Genomic DNA, 26974 nt, shown 5'->3' with positions numbered 1-26974 from the left:
TTCGGCACTGAAATCTAAACATTTTATTCGTAAAACAATTCACTGATATCTTGACGAAGGCAATCCTAGAGACAGGAAACACACACAGGCCAAAAAGCTAAAAAACGTGTTTGGTTTTTCTGATTTTTTTTACGGCTGTGCACTATTTATTATCAGTAGAATTTTTTGGTGGTTAATCACGCAGCAGAATTACTGTGAGATACTTCTTTGTGTATGATCCTCTACTCTCCAACATATGAATCAGCACAGATTTAAAGGGCAATACACTCATAGGGACAGACAGCCATGGAGATGCAGAGGTTTGTGCACATCTGTCCTGTTTTTTTTTTTTATACACATGGACTCAGAGAGAGAGAGAGAGAGAGAGATTCAACAGCACCTGCCTTGTAATGAGGTCAAATCAGCTAACTGGTTCCTCATGTGAAAATGGAGAGATGCTGCACAGATTTGAATTTAGCTTTTGTTTTTCAGTACAATAAAGTACATTCACATATCCGTAACTGTTAATGGTTAAAATAAGATAATGGCAATGTGTTAACGATTATAAAGTAGAGCTGGGCAACTGCTATTATATTGATTTTGGATTGTATTTGTGGTCTTTTCCTGGTTTTAAAGGTTGTATTATGTCATTTTCTGAACTGACCAGACTGTTCCAGCTGTTCTATTATTTCAACACATTCTTGTCCCAACTCGTCAAATACTGCTGGAAGTGCACTAGGCTTTGAAGCCAATTTTCATAGAAGCCAAACAGTGTAACTACATTGTCGTGTGATGCCCTGTAGCCTTGACTTGGGCAAAAGAGACATCTGTAAATTCGTGGATACGCTTTTTTGAGCATCACAACTCCCCTGAAGTCACTAGTTCTCACCACAAACAAACCGCACCAGAGTTCATTTGTAACCAGACTGAGACCACCTCTTCAAGAAGGTCTCGGCCTGGTTGTTTTTGTGCGCACCCAAGCGCGATTGCTGTGTTCACACCTGCCCAAACAAACCACACTTGGGGGGCAAATGAACTTGAGGTCCTGTTTATACAACAACGATTTCAACTGAAAACTGTAAACTTTAGTTGCGTTTTGGCTGACTGTTGGCTGACTGTTGGCTGACAACAGCAGCGTTTTGGGTGCCTGAAAATGCAACGTTCCAGAGTGCAATTTTTTGGAAACGGCACCGTCTCCGTTGTCATGTAAACTTGCAATATGCAGTTCCTCTGAAAACGGAGACTTTTCGGCGGACTCCCGATCTCTGTTTGTGCTGCTCACCCTATTGAATTTATCAACGCTTCCCCATCATAGTGTAGATTTACTGTAGCAACTCCACCTCGTTGTCCGTCCAGACAAACGTTTGTGCGGTTACCATTTTGTTTGTTTATACATCGCCGCTCTGTAGAAGGAAGCGTAAGCGTCACACCGCCAACAACTGACCTGGCACATATACTGCAGCGTTCTTGGTCATTTTTGCGGATCCATGTGCACGGCGATTGCTATCAAAACATTGTCGTCTAAACGCGGAACTTTTTCAAAATGAAAATGAGAAACAATTCTGTTTTCAGTGGATCGTTTTCGTGTAAACATGGCCTCAGTTCGATTGAACCAAACCAAACAGGACAGGTGTGAGAGCATCCTTAGTCATATCCACAGTACTGATAATTATTTATCAAAATTCCCTTTGTATTAATATTTTGTCAGAAGCACCAAGGGTTAACCCCACAATACTGTCACAATAACAACATCAAGGTATGTGATAAAAAAAAAGAAGATATTTGATTCTCTCCATATCACCCTGCCCTAATTGAAAAGCTTTGCTAAGTTTTTAATATGGAAAAGAGTTTTATTACCATTTAATAAAACAATCCATGAAATGATCGACCTAAATGTAATACAGACAGTCAGGTTCTCAAGGAAAGTCTTTTATATAAAAATGAACACAGTATATTTATATAATTAGATCATCTCTTCTTATGGCCGTCATGAGAGTCACTGAAACGGTCTTTCAATATAAATACATTACAAAAAATAGGTAAAAATTAGCTTTACATACATTACACAGCCTCAGAGTACTTTACACAGTTAATTACAAAATGAGCTTTCAGTGCATTCACGCTCCAACGATCCACATCCATCAGGTCAAATTAAACGGCCTAAAGAGATTCAGAGAGAGTGTGCGGACGACAGTCAAGATCAGGCACATAATTCAAGGATTAGTAGGACACACAGCTCGTCTTTGTTATCGATACAAGTTAAACTAATAATGTGCTGTTTGACAAATGAATTAGATATAGTTTTCCCTCATCAGAACCATTTCAGTATATCTGGTCATGTTAGTGTACACTGCATAATAAGGTAACAAGACATTGTGCTTTTCTTAATGTATATGTGTCATGAACTGAACACACCTGAAGCTTTGTTAACCAGCTGACATATCTCTGTCATCACACACAGTATGAAGCACCTCCATTTAGTCAAAATGCATATGAGAGGAATTATTTAACTGGCCACTCATAAATAAATAAATCCCAAACATTAGAAATTACTATAAATTAATAAAATTAGTTATATGTTTTTCCTTCAAATTTAAAATGTAAATATTTAAAATGTTATGAGCAAATGTTAGCTTTGGTTAAAATCATGTCAGTAACACCTGGATAAGAGCTTCACCGCAGCTACAGTCATGAATGAACTTCTTATACATTACCTGGCCATATAGCATGATAGCTGCCTGATAGCTCACTGGGAAATGTATGGTAGGAAGTGTGTGCTGTTCAATATTCTCTGCTTTTAGCCTGCAGGTATGTAGGTTTATTAACTCTGTGACTTTAGTATGTTGGTGTTTGAAAACCTCTGAGCAGTTGTAGAGTTAAATTTATATCAGTATCAAAACAGTTAAATGTGTAGAAAAGAACTGTGTTTGTAGAAAGTGTGGAAAAAGCTTAATTTTTCTCACATGATTTACCTTGTTGCACCAAAACAACCCTTTGAAACCTGAGCAAATTGTCTTGATTTCTTTCAAAAACATGGGAAGAAGGCAATGAGCAATGAAAGAAGAAGTGACCCCCCAAAAATTGCAAGAGATTATTAAAAAGAGAAAATTCAAAACAAGAAAATTAGTTCCAAAAAAAGAAATAAAGTTAAAAACAAAAAACAAGGAAATGACCTGGAAAGAGTGCTTAATAATTTTAAATATGTCATAATAATAATTACAAATATAGTTTTGCCCTAGCTTTTTTCTTTTTTTTTACCCTGGTTATTATTTTTTAAATAATTTTCTAAATCTATTATTTTTTGCAATTTGTGAGACATTTATTACCAAGTTGCTCATTGCCTTTTTTCCCCATAATAAACCCCATCAATAAGCCCAGGGTTCAAAGGTTTAAATATTTGAGAAAGGTGTCTGAAAACTCCTTTACCATTGCCAGAAGACCATAGCTGTGTACGCAGCTCTGTGGCAGACAAAGCCTTTCTGTGTGTGTGGTTATTTATTGGTGCACCATGTTCGATGTCACGGACAGGCCGGAAAACAGGTTAGTAAACAGTAGAAAGCGACACGGAGGCCAGTGAAGACTTTTCAGTGGTCACTTTTTATATATCTCTTACTAATTCAGTCTCTCTTTCAAACTTTGTGCAGATGAATTTGGATTGATGTTTGAGCGCGGCTTGGGTGGAGACAGATAGTAATTTGTGGTGGCTAAAATTAGCCCGTTCACCCGGGTGTTGTGTTTCCATCAGCGCCGTTGAGAACTGATAAATAACCTTGACTACTGCAGAGTCATTTGACCCTGGTGTGAATGGTGATTGTAACATTTCCTATTACATGCAAAAGCCAGATGTAAGCGGGTTTTTCATGCAGTGGAAAAGGAGCTATAAATATAGTTTTTCAAACATAGTGTTTTGATCACAAACACAGGTTAGTAGTCACAGCTGCTTGAATCTGTTCTGACAAACTCTAAAATTTGTTTTCTGGAATTAATATTGCTCATGTTTAGCGGAGTTTGTTTTTCGTTACTTTACTTGTTGGCTTCTTTACTTCATTAGTATGGAGGCCAAGAACGGCGTGTTGCAATAATTTCTATTAAAGCCATTATTTTGACATAACGAGTTACGTATTTGGCTATCTCAGTATAGGGCTGGGCGTTAGCAGCATTCAGAGAGACACAGAGCTGCTCCTCTGTTTAATCTGTCTGTTCATTGGTCTACAGTGTGACATTGGTCTATATGTTGCACGTGCTGCGCTAAATCAGTCTGTGTTGGATGAAATGACCGCAGTAGCACACATGCAGTACAGCGCTGTGCTGCATGTGTGGGAGACAGAACTGCTTGATCGTGTCAGGCGAGCGTGTTTGCTAGTTTGTGTGTGAGGTGGATCATAGCGCATCGCTGTTCTTCTTGGTAGTTGTGGTCTAATGTGTGACATGTGAGACATTCTGACATTCTGAGACTGAGACAATAATTTTCCAGCACTAGATTCATTTGAAAGGCCAACAGATGGAAAATGACTTTTTAACTCCCCCACAAAGACTTTTAATTGTTTCAAACTTACTTGATTCTTTTATACTCTATGTTTTGTGTCCTGTGCTGCAAACCTTTTAACCTCTGTAGCTCCAGTGCTGTGTGCAAAAAGTTAACATACAGCCCTGCTATCTATTTTACATCATATTTCATTGACATGTTGTGCAGCTGTATATCTTCAAACAGGGAAAAAAATCCCTGTCTTTGCATTTTATTTTAATCACAGTCTGTTTTTATAAAAGTGCGTGTGATATCTTAAATGTGGCTTGACTTGCAGCTGAACATGTAGCTCATTTCATAGAAAATACTGAGATGTTTGTTGTGTATCCCCGTTTAGCCTGTGAATACCGAGATATGAATTTTTGTCCATATCGCCCAGCCCTATCTCAATATAACGAGCTTGTTTTCTCGTGATAACCGGTTCATTTAGTGCAGTGGTTCCAAACGTTTTTCCTTAAGGGATCCCTTTTCTATCATTGAGTAAAGTGACTCATATTTTATGGATATTTCATATTGTATTCAATGCATAGCAAAAACAGTACAGATGAACTGATAAACTTTACAACTAACCCAAACAGAGAATGCAGTAATTGCAGGAAGTTTGTTTAAAATGAGCAGTGTGGATGAATTTTGGCAGATTATTTCCTGTGATTGTTGCATCAGATGAGTTTTCTTGTTATTTTTTTGGAACTTTTCATACAATTCTCTGTCTGTAAGTCAAACATACTCATGTGTTGTGTTATTTATATTTAATATACATAAAACTAAGCAATTTCTTTTCTATCTCGATTTTATAAACTATCTGCCAAATGTTAATTTTTAAAAAGGTGTGAGGACGAGTTAAACTTCCTCTTACGGAGGTCTAAACTGTGTAACAAAATTGACTTCTGGGTTGTTTAATTTAAACAGAGGCTGAGTTACTTAAAAATATTGCATATTTCCTCGGCATTTACTGATATATAAAAAAGGTTCATCTCTTTGACCGTGAGTTATTTTTAGCTAAATTCTCTGCTGTAAACAAAACAGACAAAAACCACACAAACACTCTCCACACAATCGAGTCTCAAAGGAAAGTTTCCTCGTAGTTTTCACCAGGCTCCCCGAGTTCAGAGTCTCTGGATAATGATCTGACGACCTCAGAGAGCTCACTGGCTGCTCTGGTCACGCTGTCATAAGATGGTGGCGAGGACAGTAGAGCGTCCTCTGTTGTCTGTGCAATCTCCTCCCCGACGAGTCCGTAGTGCTGCATCATGGAGGCGATCAGTCCCTCCGTCTCTGGAGCGTTCTCCACATCCACTACAGTCTCGTAGTTTATCTGTCTGTAGAGGTAGGACGCCTGCTTCATCTGCCGACGCACCAGATGCCTCCTGTAACACCTCTGGATGATGATTGCAGACACCTCCTCCAGTTTGCGGCGCAGCGTGGAAGTGATGGGCTCGTGGGAAACCTTGGAGGGGTTGGTCATCATGAACTTCTCCTCCATTTGCTGCTTGAGGGCGTCCATCTCACCCGACTCTCCCAGGACACGCTTTGTGAAGGCAAACAGGATATCCAGGCAGTGGATCCGATCCCCGCTGACCATGGGAAGGTCCATGGAGATCAGCTTGATCTTGTTGGGCCTGGCTATGCGCAGCGGCTCAGACAAAGTGTCAGCGAAGATCGACAGCATGGAAAACTCAATGAACTGCGTGGCCTCCGAATCAAACTTCTCCCAAACCTCATAAAACATCTCAAAGTCGTCCTCGCTCAGCGGCTCTGTGCTCTCCTCTGTGGCAACGCTGAAGTTCTCCAGAATGATAGCTATATACATATTTACCACAATGAGGAAAGAGATGATGATGTAACTGACAAAGAAAGCGATGCCCACTGAGGGGCTGCCGCAGTTTCCCCGGGTGTTGGTGCCAGTATTGACAAAGTTAATGTCGCACTCCTCTGGGGGGCTGGCCATGATGGGACTCAGCAGGTTGTCCCAGCCTGCCGAGGTGCTGATCTGAAAAAGGCAGATCATACTATTCCCAAAGGTCTCAAAGTTAAACATGTCGTCAATCCCGTCTTGTTTTTTCACATAGGCAAAGTTCGCCATACCGAAGATAGCATAGATGAACATGACGAGGAAAAGCAGGAGGCCAATGTTGAACAGTGCTGGCATGGACATCATTAAGGCAAACAGTAGAGTCCTAATTCCTTTGGCTGCACGTATAAGTCGAAGTACACGTCCTATCCTCGCCAGTCTGATGACTCGAAACAGGGTCGGAGATACAAAGTACTTCTCAATGATGTCTGCAAGAACAATCCCTGGAATGAGAGAGAAAGACAAGATAAGAGGAGGCTCATCTCTTTGCACAAAGTCACACTAAAGTCAGGCTGGTCTCACTTACTGTTTATACCTCTGAAAAGTAATTCATTATAATTCTTATATAAATCACATAATCAAGCACCAGGAGGCTGCGATCACGCGCAGGCTACAGGCTGTTAACCATCATATGATGGGAGCAAAGGAGGAAGTCAGGTGACGTACTATGAAGAGCAACAAAGTCCACATAGAGAGGAAGGTCAGAGTGATGGATGGGTCAAACAAACACAGAATTTTTACCCAGGAGACCAAAAGTTAACACTGAGATACAAGTTTTGTACATATGTAACATCACATCGTCACGTTACACTGAGCAGTCCCTCCAGAATATCTTGGGGTATTTTTGTGATTGTTGCAGCCTGAAATGCCTGATTTCACTGCAGCTTTTCTAAAAAGTTGCAATGCATGTTGCAATGTTATCAGGCCCCGATCACACTGTTGCAGAGGCAGTAGTTAATGTTGTATCTCACTTACCCACAATAGAGAGAATTATCACCACAAAGTCAAAGATGTTCCACGCTACGGTGAAGAAATAGCAACGTAGGGCAAAGATCTTGATCAGGCATTCAGTGGTGAAGATGACGATGAAGACCAGGTTGATCTTGTTGAGGATGGACTCCATGCGCTCCGACTGCTCGTCGGTTTCCACCATCATTGTCACCATGTTGACAATGATGAGCATCATGATCATGATGTCAAAGGCTTGCCTGGACACAAGATCGAAGAAGAAGGCCTGGATAATATTCTAGGATTGGGAAACACAAACGGCTGTTATTAGTACAATATTAACACCAATGTTAACAGGCAGGACAATATGCAGGACATAACTCTAGCAATGTCTAAGAATTTGTTATATTTGAGTGTTATTTTACCGCAGGCCTTGGTATTGGCTTTTGTGGCTTTTTAGATCCTAATTTCTTCATAGCGTTGTAGTACTTCTTCTGTTCCTCAGTCATGAAGATATCCTGTCCACCTAAGTATATACAAAAACACCTTACATTATTTTTAATGAAATGTTGGTGATCAACAGAGGGCACAATCTATTTCCGTCTAAACTGGGTCAGATAGGATTTGCAACAATTTGTCATATGAGATTGGGCTGAAATGTTCATAGGCTGACTAAAAAGGAGTATTGTCAGAGCAACGAAACTTGGCATGCATTAAATTCAACCTTTACTGATATGAACTGCATTGTTTCCTTCAAGGTAAACCTACATTTGACAGCTAATTGAAGACTTTGAAAATTAGCACTGGAGACATTTCATGAATATAGACAAAATTTGGCACTGTGGGGTTACCCCCCAAGGACATTCATGCTGACATGGTTGCTACATAAGGGGATGATGCTCCAGCTTTCTCAACAGTGCAAAAGTGGGCAGCTGAATTCAAGAGGGGTAGGGAGAGCCTTGAAGATGACCCAAGGTCTGGACGTCCTGCCACAGCCACCGATCAAGATCGTGTTCACCACATGGTGATGAGAGTAGAGAACATTCTGCACAACAAACTTGGCATGCTGAAGGTTTCTGCTTAGTAGGTGCCACAGCTTTTGACCCCTGATCAAAAGCACACCAGGCTGGTCATGTTGCAGGAGAACTTGGCACTTTTTGAAGCAGATCTAACTGGTTTTCTTGAAAATTTCCCAACCCAGGATGAGTGTTTGGTCCACTACTTTGAGCCAGAGACAAAAGGGAATCCATGCAGTGGAAACACCCTCTTCACCCCCTCCAAAGAAGGCCAAGTTGGTGTCATCGGCAGAGAAGGTGATGGCTTGAATTCTCTGGGATGCAAAGGGCATTGTGTTTATTGACTACCTCCAGAAGGGCCAAACAATAACGGACAGTACCACACCAACTTGCTGAGGCAGCTGCGAAAGGCGATCAAGACAAAATGGCCAGGAAAACTGACAAAGGGGGTCTTGTTTCATCAGGAAAATGCTCCAGCACACACGTCCGTCGGTGCAACGGCTGCTGTGCATGACTGTGGCTTTGAACTGGTTGATCGCCCCCCATATTCTCCTGATTTGGCACCATTCTGACCATTTTCTAGTTCCCCAACATGAAGTAACACTTGGCTGAGAAGCACTATCGGACTGAAGATGAGGTCATATCTGCTGTTGAGGACTTGGATGAGAGCTTCTATACCAAGGGGATCCCAGCATTGCAACACCAGTGAAAGAATGCAGACCACAGGGGAGACTGTGTTGAAAAATAAATCACATTTGGTCAAATTCGACCATTGTTTCATGGTCCGCCTATGCACTTTTCAGCCCACCCTCCTGGTTTTACCAAATGTTCCATGCCTGAAGTCAGTGTCTTCAATACTCATCTTTCTTTTCTGCTGATTGAAATTGTCAATAATGACGCCAATGAAGAGGTTGAGGGTGAAGAAGGAGCCGAATATGATGAAGACGACAAAGTAGAGGTACATGTAGAGGTTGATTTCTCGGATGGGTTGTTCCTCCACCTGAAACCAAACAGTTTTATAGATCAGCTGGTTACTGTAACATGTTTATGATGTTGGGCCTGGAAATAGATAGACATACTCACTCCTCTTGAGTCAACGGCTGCATGCATTATTTCCATCCATCCTTTAAATGTCGCCTGAAATACAACAACATATCACACAACATTACTGCGCAGGCGCTGAATTGCATTGTGAATCATGGACTTTATCTACTGAATAATAGAAACATTGCAAAAATGGCCTCAACTTATATTATGGTCACATTAAAGGAATACTTCACCCCACAAAATGTTCATTTGTATATCAATTACTCACCCTGTATTATATTGAATTTCTGAAGAAAACGTAGTGTTTTTTCTTGCATACCTCCATGGTGAACGAAGAATCCAAAAACGCAGAACATTTTTATATTAATTGAAGCCATAGGGTCCACGTTCAACAACAGAAAAACTATATCAAACCATCCGATTACCAAATCTCACACAACTCGTACAATATAGTCCAAGTCTAATTTATCCAGTCGTATGCTCTGTACTTCCCAAACGGACAGCCCACTCACTGCTGCTGCTTTGGCTGAATCCAAATGTCCACCCTCCGGACTTGCGGACTGAGCCCTCCCGGACTTCAGTTGTACATAGTGTGATGTATTTACTGTCATCACATAAAGTCTGCGAAGGCAGAGACTGCAAGCAGCTGATAGACAGTCCTCGACTGTTTTACTCGTTGCCGTGGAAGCGTTCAACTATCACTGCTGTCATATGAATGTCATATATAAGTTGATGAACCGTGCCTACTCATCTGTACCTAGAGATAACAAGATATAAATCACATGTATAACCTTTTTTGTGACTAAACAAAATGTATTAATACATCTCTATATAACATACAGGCTACACACATTCAAAAACAGAAATGTTTGTAAGTAGGACTATAACTCAATAAATTGAGCATTACTGACATTAGAAGACCTTCTTTTGTTGTTTTTTGGCCAATTTTTCAGCACATAAAAAACCCCACAACATTACGGTCGTATTGCAATGAATTGTGGGTTATTGTGGTGAAGTCTGCTGGGGTCTGCACCTCAGGCAGACTCTCTAGAAGTCTTCATAAAGTCCGCTTGAGGCCCCTTGTGGACTGGATGATGCCCCTTTTCCACCAAAATTAGTGTATTGTAGAATTGTAGTATAGTGTAGTATGCACATTTTCTAAAGGCATCCGCGACAAATAGGCTACAGACTTCTTTCCCATTGCCAGTAGATTAGAGCCATGTACACAGCTCTGCAGCAGATGAGAATGCCTTTCTGTTTTTTTACTGGTGTGTCATGTTCGACATGAAGGGGCAGGCCAGAAAACAGTAAAGCAGCATGGAGGCCAGTGAGAATGTTACAGTGGTTACTTTCAAAAAACAAAGTCTTTCAAACACAGTGCAGACTAAATTTAGAATGATGTTCGAGTGCTGCTTGGTTGGAGACAGACAGTATTTTGTGGTGGCCAGTCATTGCACTGCACTGGTGAAGGGGCTAAAATCAGCACATTTACCCGGGAGTTTTATTTCCATCATGGCCGATCAGAGCTAGAGCCGATAAAAAGCTGTGAGTGCTGCAGAGTCATTTGTCCCAGGAGTGATTCCGACTGTAACCTTTCCCATTAAATACAAAAGCCAGATGTAAGTGGGTGTTAGAGGTTTACTTTGTGCAGTGGGAAAGGGGCTTAACTGATCGAGGCAATGGTAGACCAGAAGCTCCAGTGTTCAGCAAAGTAAAATGACTGTTTTTGTCAATTGAGTCTGGCTTTTGGTTTTTGGATTCTATGTTCACTGTGGAGGCATGCGAATAAAACAATATTTTCTTTCTTCCCAAATTCCATGTAACACGGGGTGAGTAGTTGACATATAAATGGTAATTTTGTGGATGAAGTGTTCCTTTTATTCTTCAACATGATTCCTAAAATAAAAGTGTGTTTTAAAGATCTGAGAGCAGAAAAAAACCTCACCACTTGCAGAAGGGAAAGGTAGCCAAGTCCCACATTGTCGAAGTTGACCTTCACCTTTGTCCAGTAGAACTGGGTGTCGTTCATCATGAGACACTCTGTCCTGTTGTTGACTAGAGAGACACTGTGGATGAAGCCTGTTCTGTTCACGCACTTCCCGAACTTGCCAGCGAACAGGTTGACCCCCATGATGCTGAAGATGAGCCAGAAGATGAGACACACCAGCAGCACATTCATAATGGAGGGGATGGCTCCGATGAGCGCGTTCACGACCACCTGATGAACAACAAGTGACAGAGACACGTAATGACAGACAGTTGAAGGTTTTTGTTTATGTTTTAGATTTCATTCAAACCTTATAAATACGCAATTTCAGTCCAGAGCATACAGCCCAGAACTGGGTATTCTAAGCCAAAACATCTTTCCTAACCATAACCAAGTGGTTTTTGTGCCTAAACATAACCACTCGTTAACCAAAACTTGAAATGTAACATATCTGTGACTTGAAAAAATGTACAATGTCAACATTTCCTCTGGCAATTGGGTTGAATAAGTTCTGTACAATATTTTGCCTGAAATTTAAGAATTGCATGGTTTTTGGCCCCTGGGAATGTTGTCATTTTCACCCCCAATAAAAAACAATTTCAAGGTGGGAAGCCATTTTTAGGGTTCAATATCTTCCGAAATATAACTCCTAGAGCCATGAAATTTGGTCGGGATACAGACAAAATGGTGCACAACAGATCCAAATGATTAAAAAGCCAAGCAGATTTCATATTTTTCCATGACTGATAAGCTAACATAATAAGCTTCATATCTTGCTCAATTTTAACATTAAGACGGCATGAAAGGTCCTTTTAACTTTAAACACAAAATGCCCACATATAGACCCCTTTTTAGACAAATTTTCCTGATCCTAAGAATGAGTCTCCCTCCCCTCCATTTAGGACATTTTTCAGAGATGCTGCACACGCAGAGCCTCCTCCATTGTGAAGGACTCCTCCCACCCCTCCCACAGTCTGTTTGCCCTCTTGCCATCAGGTAGAAGGTTTTGCAGCATCAAGACAAGGTCCACAATGTTCTGTAACAGCTTCTTTCCTCAAGCTCTTTGACTCCTGAACACCCTGTGTCTGCACATCATATTAGGTACAAGGTCCAAGCGCGGCTGTTTGATTCTGCGTCAAAGTGCGGCCAAACTAAAAGTTGGGGATATTTGAACTTTTAGCAGCAAATTGCAGCCAGAGAATACCCGAAGCCAATCAGTAAACAGACAGTCCTGTGACTCCTGTGACATGTTGACCTATGATATATAGAATTTCTTCCTCCTGAAACACGTGAACATGCAGAAAAAGAAATTATTTCACCACTGCTTGATGTGTTTCCAGAGTAAGATGTTTTTCAAAGGGCAAAAATAAATAAATAATTTCCAGGAGCAAAACAATATGCAATTCTCAAAATTCAGCCCAAATATTTTACACAAATAATTGTGTTTTTTTGTTGTTGTCTCAAATAGCACGTACGTAAAGTTTGAATAATATCTAATGCAATCTTTATAATCTTGGATTTTGTCCACTTTTCACACAGAATAATAAGCAAACTATGGTGACAACAGGCCCCCCATGGTGGAGGTAATAATCCTGAGATTTATCAGCAAGTTAATATTCATAAGAAACTATATTGCAAAAAGCAAATGTGACATCAGTATAGTTGAGAAAACGCATTTCTCACCCGCATGCCCTCAAATCTGGACAGAGCTCTGAGAGGTCTTAAAGCCCGCAGAGTCCTCAGGGACTTGATTGCAGCAAAGTCGGAGTATCCCAGTGAATTAGCCACCAGGCTTATCAAGGACACCTACATGGAGAACAGAGAGACGTGTGTACTGTGAGAATCAGAAAATGGATTCAAATACATTCGTCAGTTCTTGTTGATGTTTAAAGCTTTAAACCTGGAGGGAAAGTAGCAGTATCTTTTTTAATAATAGAGGAAGAACATAATATTTTGAATTAAAGCAAAATCATATACTTAGTCTTATCAACACATTAGCCTAAAAACTTCATATATTTTTTTTAACAATTCTCAGCCCAGTCACCTGAGGAAAATGTTGGCATTGTACGTTTCTGCAAACCATGAATATGTTACATTTGGACGTTTCATATGAATCACATCAACATTTCTTTGTCACCTGGAGGGCAAGTCATCTACAGTAGGCAAGACGCTTCCCAAGCTGCAGACCAATATTAATTATAGCTGCTGCACAGCAATGGTCAGGACTGGGCAATTTTAGGCAAAATTAGGCAATTCTGAGCAACACACACACTAAAACAAAGCATATCACAACATAGAAGTTACATCATATAATTATGGCATGCCCTTCAAATTGTGGATGAGTGGCTGAAGTGATCAGACTAATAATATACAAGGGAAAGAAAAAATTCAAGAACATGAAAGTAAGAATAACATTAACTGCTAGCAATTATGAACAAACTGGCCTGAACTAGCTTAAAGCTAAACATTATCCATGGTGACAAAGATGAAAACATTTTTTAAAATGTAAAAGTAGCTATTGGATAGACTGCATATTGACTGATAGCTAAGCCAAATAAACAGGGAAAAGAGACAAGGGATAACAGGGAAAAGTGTTGATAAAGAGTATTTGTCTCTACACGAAACTGCCTGGATCATAATTATTTTCACCTTAGTAGTCTCTAATCCACATAGCATGATGCCTGAACATAGGACTTTCACATTAGAATGTCCGTTCTGCCTTAGCTGAGGCTTGAACTCAAAGTTTTGAAATTTAGAGGCTTGCTGTAGCGCCACCATCAGGACTATTGACTTGTGTTTCCAGTTGAGGACATCTGGCATGAGACTGGACCTTTATGAAAAGTTTGGGTAGATTTCTCATATGGAAATGTTGCACGAGCTGAGGCTTGAACTCACAATCTTCAACACCAAGAACCATCCTCTATCTCACTGAGCTAACTGGCAAACAGAAATATCACATGTAGCTTCACAAATTGACTAAGCCAGTCACCTGTGTGCAAGACAGCAGCTGTTAGTGTGTAAAGGCAGATTTCAAACGGCTGTCAAAAATTCAGTTACTAAGACAAAAATCCGAAAATACACAAATTGCATCTAGACAGCATGGAGATGTTGGTTATTTGTTTTTAACAATGATTTATTGGCTCCATAAGTGAAAAACTGATGTTTAAAAATGCCATTTTTGCATTGACTCCAATTGTTTGCATGAAAGCGAAATTCAAAATGCTGTAAAAAAAATTCAGTTTTTGAGATAAAATTCAGATATTTTCCAAACATCATCTACCATGACTCCAAAATTTTGTCATTTTTTTAATGAACACTGAAAATGTATTTAGCAAGAATTTGCATGTATATGTTTACAATACTGTTTACAGTCAAACCTTTTGATGCACTGTAGGCTCAATTTTCGATAAATCAAAAATCTGTGTCGATCGTTTGGGTAGGACAGTCTGAAGATGCTCTGTGGCAAGTTTGGTGTCAATTGAGCAAAAATTGTGGGAGGAGATAGGTTTAATAGGTTTTACAGTTTTTGAAAAAAAAACAGAGTGATGGACTTCATAATTTGCAATTAGTATTGGGGCTACATTTTGGTGAAAGTTGCAAATCTGTAGCACATATGGTTGATTTGTTGTGAATTTTCAAAATTTTGAACTTTAGAGGCTTGCTGTAGCGCCACCATCAGGACTATTGGCCTGTTTTTGCAGCTGAGGCAATCTGGCATGGGACTGGACCTTTGTGCAAAGTTTGGTGATTTTTCGCGCATGGGAAGTAGGATTTCCTCGGAAAAATAAGAAAGAAGAAGAACATGCAGGATAACAATAGGGTCCTGGCAGCTTAGGCTGCCCGGCCCCTAATGACCAACAACATGGTAAATGGACCTCCAGTTTTTACGCTACAAGTCACATTCACGCACTGGTGGCCGAGGCTACTATACAAGGTGCCACCTGCTACTCAGTTTTTAACACACACACACACACACACACACACGCACCGACGGAATCAGGAGTAATTTGGGGTTCAGTATCTTGCTCAAGGATATGTCGACATGTGGACTGGAGAAGCCAGGGATTGAACCGTTGATCTTCCGAGTAGTGCCACTCCTGAGCCACAGCTACCGTGGTGTGGGGTGATTGTAATTTAGGAAGCCACTGCTGAGTTTCCAGCAGCTTTTTAGGCACAAAATATGGTTGTTTTTACCAAAACATTGTTGCTTTTTCTGCCAGGATAGTGGCACAAAAATTGGTTGTCTTTTATGGAGACATTGTCGCTTTTCCTGCCGGGATAGTGGCACAATTGTCTTTTACGGAGACATTGTTGCTTTTTCTGCCGGGATAGTGGCACAAACATTGGTTGTCTTTTATGGAGACATTGTTGCTTTTCCTGCCGGGATAGTGGCACAATTGTCTTTTACGGAGACATTGTTGCTTTTTCTGCCAGGATAGTGGCACAAACATTGGTTGTCTTTTATGGAGACATTGTTGCTTTTCTTGCCGGGATAGTGGCACAAAAATTGGTTGTCTTTTACGGAGACATTGTTGCTTTTTCTGCCGGGATAGTGGCACAAACATTGGTTGTCTTTTATGGAGACATTGTTGCTTTTCTTGCCGGGATAGTGGCACAAAAATTGGTTGTCTTTTACGGAGACATTGTTGCTTTTCCTGCCAGGATAGTGGCACAAACATTGGTTGTCTTTTATGGAGACATTGTTGCTTTTCTTGCCGGGATAGTGGCACAAACATTGGTTGTCTTTTATGGAGACATTGTTGCTTTTCTTGCCGGGATAGTGGCACAAACATTGGTTGTCTTTTACAGAGACATTGTTGCTTTTCCTGCCGAGATAGTGGCACAAACATTGGTTGTCTTTTATGGAGACATTGTCGCTTTTCCTGCCGGGATAGTGGCACAATTGTCTTTTACGGAGACATTGTTGCTTTTTCTGCCGGGATAGTGGCACAAACATTGGTTGTCTTTTACGGAGACATTGTTGCTTTTCTTGCCGGGATAGTGGCACAAACACTGGTTGTCTTTTACGGAGACATTGTTGCATTTCTTGCCGGGATAGTGGCACAAAAATTGGTTGTCTTTTACAGAGGTAATGTTGCTTTTCCTGCTGGGATAGTGGCACAAAAATTGGTTGTCTTTTACAGAGGCGATGTTGCTTTTCCTGCTGGGATAGTGGCATGAAAGCGGTTGTTTTTTACCAAGACATCGTCACTTTCCTAGGCAGGATTGGGCCCCCTACACCAGGTATGTTAGCTAAAACATGATCTTTTCCTAACCACAACAAAGTTTGTGCCTAAACCTAACCACACACTAACCACAGCATAATGTAACATATCAGTGGTTTGCAGAAGTATGCATTGCCAACATTTTTTCTGGTGATTGGGTTGCAATTCTATAATTTAAAAAGGAAAAAAAAAACATGATAAAGGACCATCAAAGACAGGTAGAAAACATTTGAAGAGCCATTTTTAGAGTTTTTGTGTATTTTGGGACATTCCACAGTTAGGAACACAATTACTTAATTTTGGAGGTTTACATTTGTTTTGTTTGTTGTGTAATCTTTTAGCAAATTTAGACTTCCACTCTATTCTACATCCAAAACGGACAAAACAAAATGGTATTCCGCTGTTGAATGACCCATGGATGACAGCTGTGAATGAGAATGGCGTGATATAAATGAAAGAAATCCATGTCATGATTGATGATGACAAAACACAGACCAGTATGCACATATGGACAAATGGTGTCCATGAATGCATACTCAGCTATATATGCATATAAAATATGTATATATATCAAATAGAGTGAGTTTTATAAAGAATTTATGTCTATCTTTGCCAAATTTGTTTCCCAATTTCCATCCAATAGATCCAATAAGTTTATTAAAAACAATTTAGGACTAATAAGGTCCCAATGATCTGAATTTCTTTATAAAAGTCTATTTACACATGTGTTTGTCCAATATATCTAAAGAAGATACTCAGAATTTATTCTCTGGACTTGTGAAGTTTTTGGCTCCAAAAGAAGTGCAGACGGAAAGAATACAAAAACACTGTAAAAGAAAGTAAGGTGGTAGCTTTCATAGTGAGAAACGAAGGGTAGGTAGTTGCACTTATCAACAGGAATTGTCTTTTCTTGTAAACAGACATAACAAATAACACTTAATACAAGAATTAGACACGACAGTTTAGACATGACCTCGGCTGGTGCATTTCTACATCGACTAAATGTCTGTTAAGCAACATTTTTATAGGTTTAACACGCTGTATAAAGTACATCTTCTGTAGATAAACCTGAGAGTAAATGGCACTACATTTGTTCTTGATATAAAAGCCAAGGTCCTGAAGTAACTGATTCAAAGAATGACTGCTGAGTAAAAAAAAATTTAGCACATTTCATAAGACGTGCATTTGGAAACAAGACAGTGGCTTTTGATATCGCAACAGAAAGCACTTACGAGTGAAGAAACACAGAGGCATTTGTGATGCAGATGTAAAGTTTCCAATCCCAGAGCCCATACTCACCTGGGACCTGCTAACTACAACTTACCCTAACAATAGAGCGGTCTGTGGCAATCTGTGTAACAGCAGGTGAAATCAGAGGAAGTCAAGTCAGGCCTCGGGCTGCACGCCACGGCCACTTTGGATCACCACTACAGAGCCACACCCATTTTACCCAACAGTTTTCATGAATTTATCTGGCAAAATCCTGACGTTAAAGCAAATGTAGAGCTGTACAGATATTTAGTGTGTGATTTATCCGTCTGTTTCTAGTAAATTCTAGGTTGTGAAAAACTTGTGTGGAGTTTGTTTTAGTAAAGGTCCAGCGTGTAGGATTTAGGGGATATATTGGTAGAAATAGTAATAATAATAACTACGTTTTCTTTGGTGTATAATCACCTGAAAAAAAGAATTGATGTGTCTTGTCACCTTAGAATGAGCTGTTTATTTCGACATAGGGAGATCGCCATGTTGCACCACCATGTTTCTACAAGGGTGTTTGTGTTTTCATGTCAGCCTTTCTGTGACGAAAGGAGTGGGAAACACTTATTTCTTATATGTGAAACTGCTTTATTTTATGCTTTTTAAGGCTACCCCAAATAGCTGACCCAACGTTAGTCGACCAGAAAGGTCATTAGTCAGCAAGATTTCATTGGTTGCTTAGTCGCAGAAAAAACAAACAAAATGTGAAACTTTTAGGAGCTACGTCTTGTCAAAATAAATTAAATTAAATTAATTAACTGGACCATGTGGGAATTTAATTTGAAAGGACAGACACAGGAAGTGGCCACGCTCAGCAGTCAGACAGGAGTCAGGTTAATTTCCAGGGCTGGTACCTGCGGTTATTCCACAGGCTAGTTAATAACATGTCGGGCAGGAAATCCAAAGTGTGGGATCATTTTGAGAAGGTGAAGGACGAACCCAAGGTGATATGTAAACTCATCTTCATTGGTCGACTACAAACATGACGTATCATCTGAAACATGGAAGTAGCTACATGCCCATTAGCCACTTAGCACAATCATTACTGCTTTGCCGACAGCGTCATTAACAGGCGGCTCGCTCAGTGTGTGACGTGCACTTGTAGATAAAATATAGGCCTATATTAATGAAGGTTCATTAGTACGGGTTTGTATTTCTCTGTAATGTAGCACAGTGTTAACAGTGTTACTGATACTATTCTTTCTCACGCCTTCAACTCAAACCATTGTGTTGCCCCGCCCAAAACATATAATTTAATAAATAAATTAATATCGTAAACATGCAGCGACTAGTCGACTAATGGCCATAAATGACGACTATTGGTTGACTAGGATCAGTTGGGGGCAGCCCTAGTGCTTAGTGCAGTTTAAATCAACAAGTCCATTTGTTTTGGAGAGGAAGAGACCTCTGAGGATAATTCAGCTCCTGGTAAAAATCTCCCCAACGTCTAGATCTTCAGTTATAGGAGAAAAAAGGTGAGCACACATAGCAGGTGCTGGGCAAGTGGCCTGTCTGTGCCATGCCAAACAGTGTAGAAGAAACACTGATTTGTAATATGAAACTGCTTTATTCAGTGTTTTTACCAGTTTAAATCACCTGCTCTGTTTCGGAGAAGAAAAGACCTCTGCAGATAATTCAATAATTCAAACCTCCTGAACAATGAACACTGAAGGAATCCTAACCAGGAGAAGTTTAAACTGGTTGCAATCTGCAATCCTCACCAGTATAAGCAACTAAATCCCCCTAAATCTTACACACTGTTGCTTTAAACAGGAGTAACTGATGAGCACGGTTTCAGTTATGAAGGTGGCCGGTTGTTGTTCAGCATTTATGAATTGTCAAGTGCTTTCCTGTAAATAATGTGACACTCACCGAGCTGTAAATCCCACACACAGGAAAAGCAACATTCAGCTACAATGAGAGGGGTTACTGAATTCTCAACATGTGATTTTTAATTACCAGCATCCTTTCATGTAGTGCAACAAAAACACGCAAAAATGTTTACTTACATCCACGATGAGAAAATCAAGCCAACACCAGTAGTTAGTGAAATATTTCTTAAAGCCGTATGCAATCCACTTGAGGAACATCTCCAGCACAAAGATGTAGGAGAAGACTTTGTCAGCGTACTCCAGCACCACCTTTACAACTTTTCTCTTCTCGATGTAGATATCTTCAAATGCCTGCAGCAGAGGAGGGACAGCGGTGTGAGAAAACACCATGGTAAATGGACTCGTAGTGTGAAAGCGCTTTGAGTAGTCTTCTGACCACTCAAGACACATTCACCTAATACAGAGTGCCACCTGAAGTGAACCGCAGACTTGTAGATGGCCCAGTCTAATTCCTGAACCATAGCTGCCTGGCACTTTCACATCACTACTGTTGGCTGAACACACAAAACACTAACATTTCAGCTGAACTTTAAGGTTTCTGAAGGCACAATTATAACTCAGAAACCATGCATTTCAGTTTGTTTACCACTCTGAGAAAACATGCTGCTGGCAACCACTGCAGAAAGGTTGTTGTTAATTAAAGTTGAACCACTGAGCTTCAGTACTGTGGGTTTAATATTATACTGTAACCAGGCACCAAACAGACCTGGGATCAGACGAGAAGAAATCAGAAATTGTACTCCAACTTCTAAAAGTTTTCTGTCTTACGGCCCTTTTTTTGAGTTTACATTCAGTACATTCCTGTCTGTATTTTCACTGTTAGTGGCAGAGTCCGCCATTCATGCACTTAATTTTTTGCAGAAAACAATGCATGTATGTAATCCAGTCTCACTGTTAACTCTTTACTCTCTTACAGTTGTTTCAGAGCTGTATTGAGTCAGTGGTTCCCAACCTTTTTTGTCTCAAGTACCCACACAGCCTACATGAAACTGCTCACAACAAGGTCTGTGGATTATCTTGAGTAACCAGGTCATGATTTCTGGAAAGAGACATTGCTGTTGAGTTTTTCAAATGTATTTTTTGGCACTTTGAACACCACAAGCTGAGTGCCATCTAGTTCCATTATATTGGAGAGAAGGCAGACATCTCTACAGCCAATATCTCCAGCACTCAGCATCTCACCCCAAAACAGTGTAGACTGATTAACAGCACAACAGGAACAGCTTGCTAAGTAGATTTCACACACTCTCAATTGCAACATTTACAAATTTAAAGGTGTTTGTATTTTTTTAATTAGCTGAGCTACCCTTCAATTTTTCCAGGTACCCTCTGGCAACTACAGAAGTACCCCTGGGGTACAAGTACAACTGGTTGGGAATCACTGGTTTATAAAACTACAAGTGCTTTAAATCCATTTCAAAATTAAAAGTGTTCTAATAAATAAATAATAAATAGAGTTTGCCGTACCAGAGCTCCACTGCTGAGCAGGATCATGAAGATGATGAAAGTCTCAAACCAGCTGTGTTCCACAATCTGGTAGCAGGTCTTCCTCAGCCTCCACCAGAACTCGCCCAGACCGCGGCTGGTATCGATTTCACAGCACTGACAGTGCCTCATGCACACTGACAAACAAACCAGTACAGATTACAACACATGAAGAAATTAGACTACACAAACACCACATAACATATTAAATGAATGTTTTAAAAACCGTGATCATATTTTCTGTTAATCATTTTATAGGGTCACAACTTTATACTCGATTCTTACATTCTGGGAAGCAGTCCTCTGGCTCCATACTCTCTTCAGCTAGTTCTGATAGGTTGTCTATTTCTTCTCCAGGCCTCCTCAGATCCACCGTGCTGCCCTCTGATAGGCTGACTTTTTCCTGAGTAGTGACAAATCCTACTGTTACTGACCCCTTTCTCACTTATCCTTTTATTAAACAGTGCACGAACCAATAATGAGTTGAGTTACACATAGTTATGTTACAGAATATTGACAGGTGGATTTTGACGTTTTCCATCAGCTGTTAAAGGCTAAACACCCGCTGTGACATCACTGGTTGGGGTGTGTGGCCATATGTGCAATATGTTTACACGTTTTAAACCAAACAGAGCAGTTTAGCAGCATTTCCTGCCCTGTGTTCAGCATGGATTCATCCCATCAAAGCGAGCTCACTTCGATGTACTGCCTTGCCTTTCAATCTCTTTTGAGCCTTAATACAATTTTGATGAGATTTCCACGTGTTGTAACAGCAACATATTTAACATGATTTATAGGACAGAGGTGCAGCGTCAATCCTATAAACTGGTACAAAATCTAATCCAGCATTCAAGAGCATCCGCAGGACCTGGAGACCAGATTACCAGTGTTCGTGCTCAAAGACAGAGAAGAGAGAACGGCACTGATGACATCTTAAAGGGGACCTATTGTCCTCATTTTCAGGTTCACACTTCTAATAGAACATGTCTACATGTTTTACTGTTAAACAAACACTTTATTTTTTATCATGGTGGACCTGTATTCACTGTCTAAGACACTCTGTTTTAGCGCCTGTCTCTTTAAGCCCCCCTCCCCAGTCTGCCTGATTGGTCAGCTTTTCCAGGTCTTCTGCATCTCACGTCTCTGCATCGTCATTGCAACCGGGGAATGACTGTTAAAGATAAGAATGTACACTTTCTACTGTGAAAAATGACCAATGAAAGATTCTAAACACAACCAGGAATAGGATCCAAAAACAAGGAGAAATTAACAACATTGGCAGCCAAGATAACCCTGGTGTTAGCATGCAGCTACATGTAGCAGTGTGCTTGCAGTCAGTGAATAATAACTAATAAAAGCTTCTAAACACAACTGGACATGTTTTTCAGCAGAAATATCTGAAATCTGGAAGAAATTTACAACATTAACAACCAAAAGACTACATGTTTACCTGATGTTAGCATGTAGCTACATGTAGCAGTTTACTTGTAGCCAGGCAATAACTCTAGAGTATAGTGACACTTTCTCAAGTTAAAACTCACCAACAAAAACCATAAAACAAACAAAACCAGACATGTTAAAGCAGGAAAATGATCTTAAAAAAAAGGAGAAATTAACAACATCGGCAGTCAAGATAACATCATTCCCTGATGTTAGCATATAGCTACATGTCACAGTTTACATACAGCCAAGGAAAGACTGTACATCAGCACTTTCTACTGTTAAAAATCACCAATAAAAGCTGTTCCAGCAAGAATATACTCCAAAATTGGGTACAAAATTAACATCAGCATCAAGTTGTTTCCCTGATGTAAGCACTTAACTACATAACTGTAACAGAGTATAGCGACACTTCCTCCCATCTAAAATCACTGATAAAAACTACTCAACACAACTGGACATTTCCGGCATGAATATAATCTGAATCAGGGAGAATCGGCAACCAAAAGATTACATGTTTCCCTGACATTAGCACGTAGCTACATGTAGCAGTGCACTTGCAGCTGGGGAATGACTGTGTATATTTGCATTTTCTGCTGCTAAAAATCACCAAAAGCATCTTAACACAACAGGGGTCCGTTTCACAAAACAGGTTCAACAAACTCTGAGTCAAATCCTGAACTCTGAGTTGATCTACTCTGAGATAGGAAACTCTGAGTTTCCGGTTCCAGAACAGCTGATTTGAATCAGTTTAATCAACTCGGAGTAGTTTCACCTGGAGTTAAGCGCGTGCACCACAACTATAAAAAGCCAGCATCAATGGAGCCCCGATTCGACGAGTCACCATGGCAACGGGGACGGGGAGGGCTGCGTTTTTCACCCCACTAGAATTAGAAATCTTAATGCGCTCATACGGCGAGTTTGCACACGTTTTCAAAAAGAAGTGCAACACCGCTGCAGCTGCAAAAGAGAGGGAGACGGCGTGGGAGAATGCATAAGTTTAAATGTAGTCCTTTGCAATCACAATAATATTACAGGGGAAAACTGCTTGAATGGTAGCCTATTCGTTTATTTCATTTAAGTGCAATCCCTCACTTGGCAGCAGTTTAGGATGAAATATAAAAACATTGTTCAAACAGGTAAGGCTCAGCATAATCTCATGGGGGTACCTCATTTTGATAATGTTTTACATTGTAAAGTAAATATTAAGTGGCTGTTTGACTGTGCAGTTGTTGTATCCCCAACATAATGCTGTTTTCACACACATAAATGTCTTATCATCTATATCATGTTCTGTTAAATAATTAAAGCCTATTTAAACTAACACAGACTTCTACTCAGCCAACAGAAAGAAGGCAGATGCCCATAAAACGAGCACACTTTTCTGACCGCCCCGCATAAAGTTGCCTTACTCAAGTGCTCAGCATCTCCGACATTGTACAAAAAACTTCCATTTGCAAAGAAACACAGCGCATTTTTATACAGTCTATGAGCGTAACACACAATATCTGCTGGGGTGTGAGAGCATGACTACGATTGGTAATGTTGCAAATGTAAGGACGGATTAGGTTGAGTATGTAGATGATGGACTGTGACGTGAAACGGTACAGCTCAAAAAGATAATTGTGTGGAAATGCTAAAACATCTATGCGCGGTCTGATAACCATCTCCTGACGAATATTTCATTCTCTGCGCAGTCTTCATCCACGGGATCGTTATCAAAAGGACATGCCATGTTAGTGAAAAAAGTCGCCACCTACTGTGCCTAATGGACTTCTAATACTGACTCTGATTTTTTAAATGACAGACGGCAGAACTAGGCTACGCCAAAACTCGCCTGCTGACTGAATGAATGAGGAAATCAAATGGAGTGTGTGGCTCTGAAAGAGGGCGGAGACAGAGAGAAACTCGAGGTTCATTGAGAAAAACCTGGTCCCGACCAGGTTAGGTTCACAGAGTCTGTTACTACGGTAACTGACCGAGAGCTTAAGTTACCTCTCTCTCTCTGAAACAGGCTAGAGTTACTCCTCTTTCTCTGGTTTGAGTTACCTCCCCTTCTGAAACAAAAAACTCAGAGTTTCCCTCATTTCAGGGTTAACAGACTCCTAGTTTTCACTAAACCTGCTTTGTGAAACGGACCCCAGGACATTTTCTTGCAGGAATATGGCCCAAAACTGTGGAGAAATTAACAACACTGTCAACCAAGATTATAGTTTCCCTGATGTTAGCATGGAACTACATGTAGCAGTTTTCTTGCAGTCAGTGAATGACTGCTTGTAGCAGCATTTCTCCCATTACAATTCACAAATAAAAGCGTCTAAACACAACTGGATATGTTCCAGTGGGAATATGATCCAAAAACAGGGAGAAATTTACAACATTATACACCACAATTATGTTTCCATGATGTTAGCATTTACCATTAAAAATCAGCAGTTTACTTGGAGCAGGGAACAACTGCATATATCTGTACTTTTTACTATTAAAAATAATCAGTACAAGCTTCTAAACATTACATGTCCAAGCAGGAATATGATCCAAAAACAAGGAGAAAGTTTTCTGATGCTAGCATGAAGCTACATGTAGCAGTTTACTTGGAACCAGGAAATAGGTACAGGTATAGCAGCACTTCCTCCTCTTAAAAGTCACCAATGAAAGTTCCTAAATACAACAAGACATGTTCCAGCAATAATATGATCCAAAAATGGGGAGAATTTAACATCAGCAATTAAGATTACATGTTTCCCTGACCTTATTTAGAAGTTACACTTATGTTAGCAGTATACTTGGAGCCGGGAAATGACTGTAACAGGGTATAGCCACCTGTTAAAAATCACCAATAAAAGTTTTTTAACACAACAGAACATGATCTGAAATTGTGGAGAAATTAACAACATCAGCTAACCAGATTGCATGTTCCTCTGACATTAGCATGTAGCTACATGTAGCAGTTTACTTGCAGTCAGGAAATGACTGCGTAAAGCCGCACTTCCTCCTGAAAAAATTACCAACACAAGCTTTTCATCACAACTGGATATGTTCCACCAGGAATATGATCTGAAATCGTGGAGAAAGTAACAACATCAGCAATCAAGATAATATGTTTCCCTAATGTTAGCATGTAGCTACATGTAGCAGTGTATATAAGGTAAACCTTTACAGTGCTTGGAGCAAATGACCATATAAAGAAAACTGACAAGCTGATATCAGCTTGTTTATAAAGTAGGAAAACAAAGTCGGAAACAAAGTACTCAGAATGGTCTGAAGCCTGGGGTTTTTGCTCAGAGGGATTACTTTCACATACATTTATTTGAAACTTTGGCTATGTTTAACATGAACATTTGACATTTTAACATTTTATATGTAACAGAAAATAAAGAAAAGCATAGGACAGTGTATGTAGTTGTGAAACATGCACACACACAAGCTAATTGTTCGTTAAGGAGATTTACAGATGTGTGTAAAGTAACACTTTATTCATAACTAACTTATTAAAAACCACAATCTTGCCATTTTCAGTGTGTATTCAAAGCTCTACACATGTAAAATGTACCCATCTTTACAGCTGAGCAGCTGCTGATGCCCAGCTAAGCTAATGGAGGGCTGTTTTTTTTCATTTCCATTTCCCTGAAGCCTAATTCTGGTGTGGTGTGGAGCAGAGCACAGCAGGGAAATAGGGAGAGAGAGCGCCAGACTGCAGCCTGCTCAGCTCAGCCTGGCCCTGCCTGGCTCCGCTCAGATGTGTCACTTTAATCTGCTCTGCAGGGCCTGGCTCCACATCTGGCCTGCTGCTGTCTGCCTGCCAGAGAGGACAGGAGCGACACACCCTCCACCCCAACAAACCCCTGACCCACAGGACACTGACAGAGGAGTCCAGGAGACACAGGATGGGTGAATGAGAGGAAGACAAGAGGAAGGAACAGGAAGGTTGATAAGGAGAGGCTGATAAAAAGGGAGGGTTTACTCAACATGCGCCTTGTCAAAATTAATCCAAACCTATATGACTGGACCATGTAGGAATTTAATTTGAAAGGACAGACACAGGAAGTGGCCACGCTCAGCAGTCAGACTGGAGTCACGTTACAAACCAATCACAGCCAACAGATATCTTTCCCTTCTTCTGTAAATATTCAGTCTGATAAATACAGAAAAGTTGATCATGTTAGTGCAGGGCCACCCAGAGCTTTACATCTGTCTCATGGACGATAGGCCTACACACTTATAAACAACACCTGGAAGAAGATCAGCTCTGCACTCAGGATTCAGGTCAATAGGCTATATGGTGCTTGTTAAGGTTGCTTAGCAACCTCAGATGCAACCT

The 26974-nt window shown here is 40.3% G+C and overlaps 1 protein-coding gene across 1 annotated transcript in view; it reads right to left on the bottom strand.

The window, feature by feature from the left end:
- Positions 1-1873: 1873 nt before the first annotated feature.
- The window catches only part of LOC117272115 (sodium channel protein type 2 subunit alpha-like), an 81912-nt gene continuing 56811 nt past the window's right edge, over positions 1874-26974 (bottom strand). The window contains exons 18-27 of the mRNA XM_033650869.2: positions 21499-21616; positions 21196-21350; positions 19846-20019; positions 13038-13160; positions 11313-11585; positions 9404-9457; positions 9179-9320; positions 7730-7830; positions 7332-7602; positions 1874-6799 (exon numbers count right to left, since the gene is read on the bottom strand). Of these exons, the coding sequence (XP_033506760.2) occupies positions 5568-6799; positions 7332-7602; positions 7730-7830; positions 9179-9320; positions 9404-9457; positions 11313-11585; positions 13038-13160; positions 19846-20019; positions 21196-21350; positions 21499-21616 (2643 nt within the window). The 3' untranslated portion in view covers positions 1874-5567. The remainder of the gene's footprint in view (positions 6800-7331; positions 7603-7729; positions 7831-9178; positions 9321-9403; positions 9458-11312; positions 11586-13037; positions 13161-19845; positions 20020-21195; positions 21351-21498; positions 21617-26974) is intronic.

This window comes from Epinephelus lanceolatus, chromosome 12 (genome assembly GCF_041903045.1).
Source record: "Epinephelus lanceolatus isolate andai-2023 chromosome 12, ASM4190304v1, whole genome shotgun sequence".
Taxonomy (NCBI): Eukaryota; Metazoa; Chordata; class Actinopteri; order Perciformes; family Serranidae; genus Epinephelus; species Epinephelus lanceolatus.
Note: the sequence above shows the minus strand (reverse complement) of the source record. Positions and strands in the feature narration are given on the sequence as shown.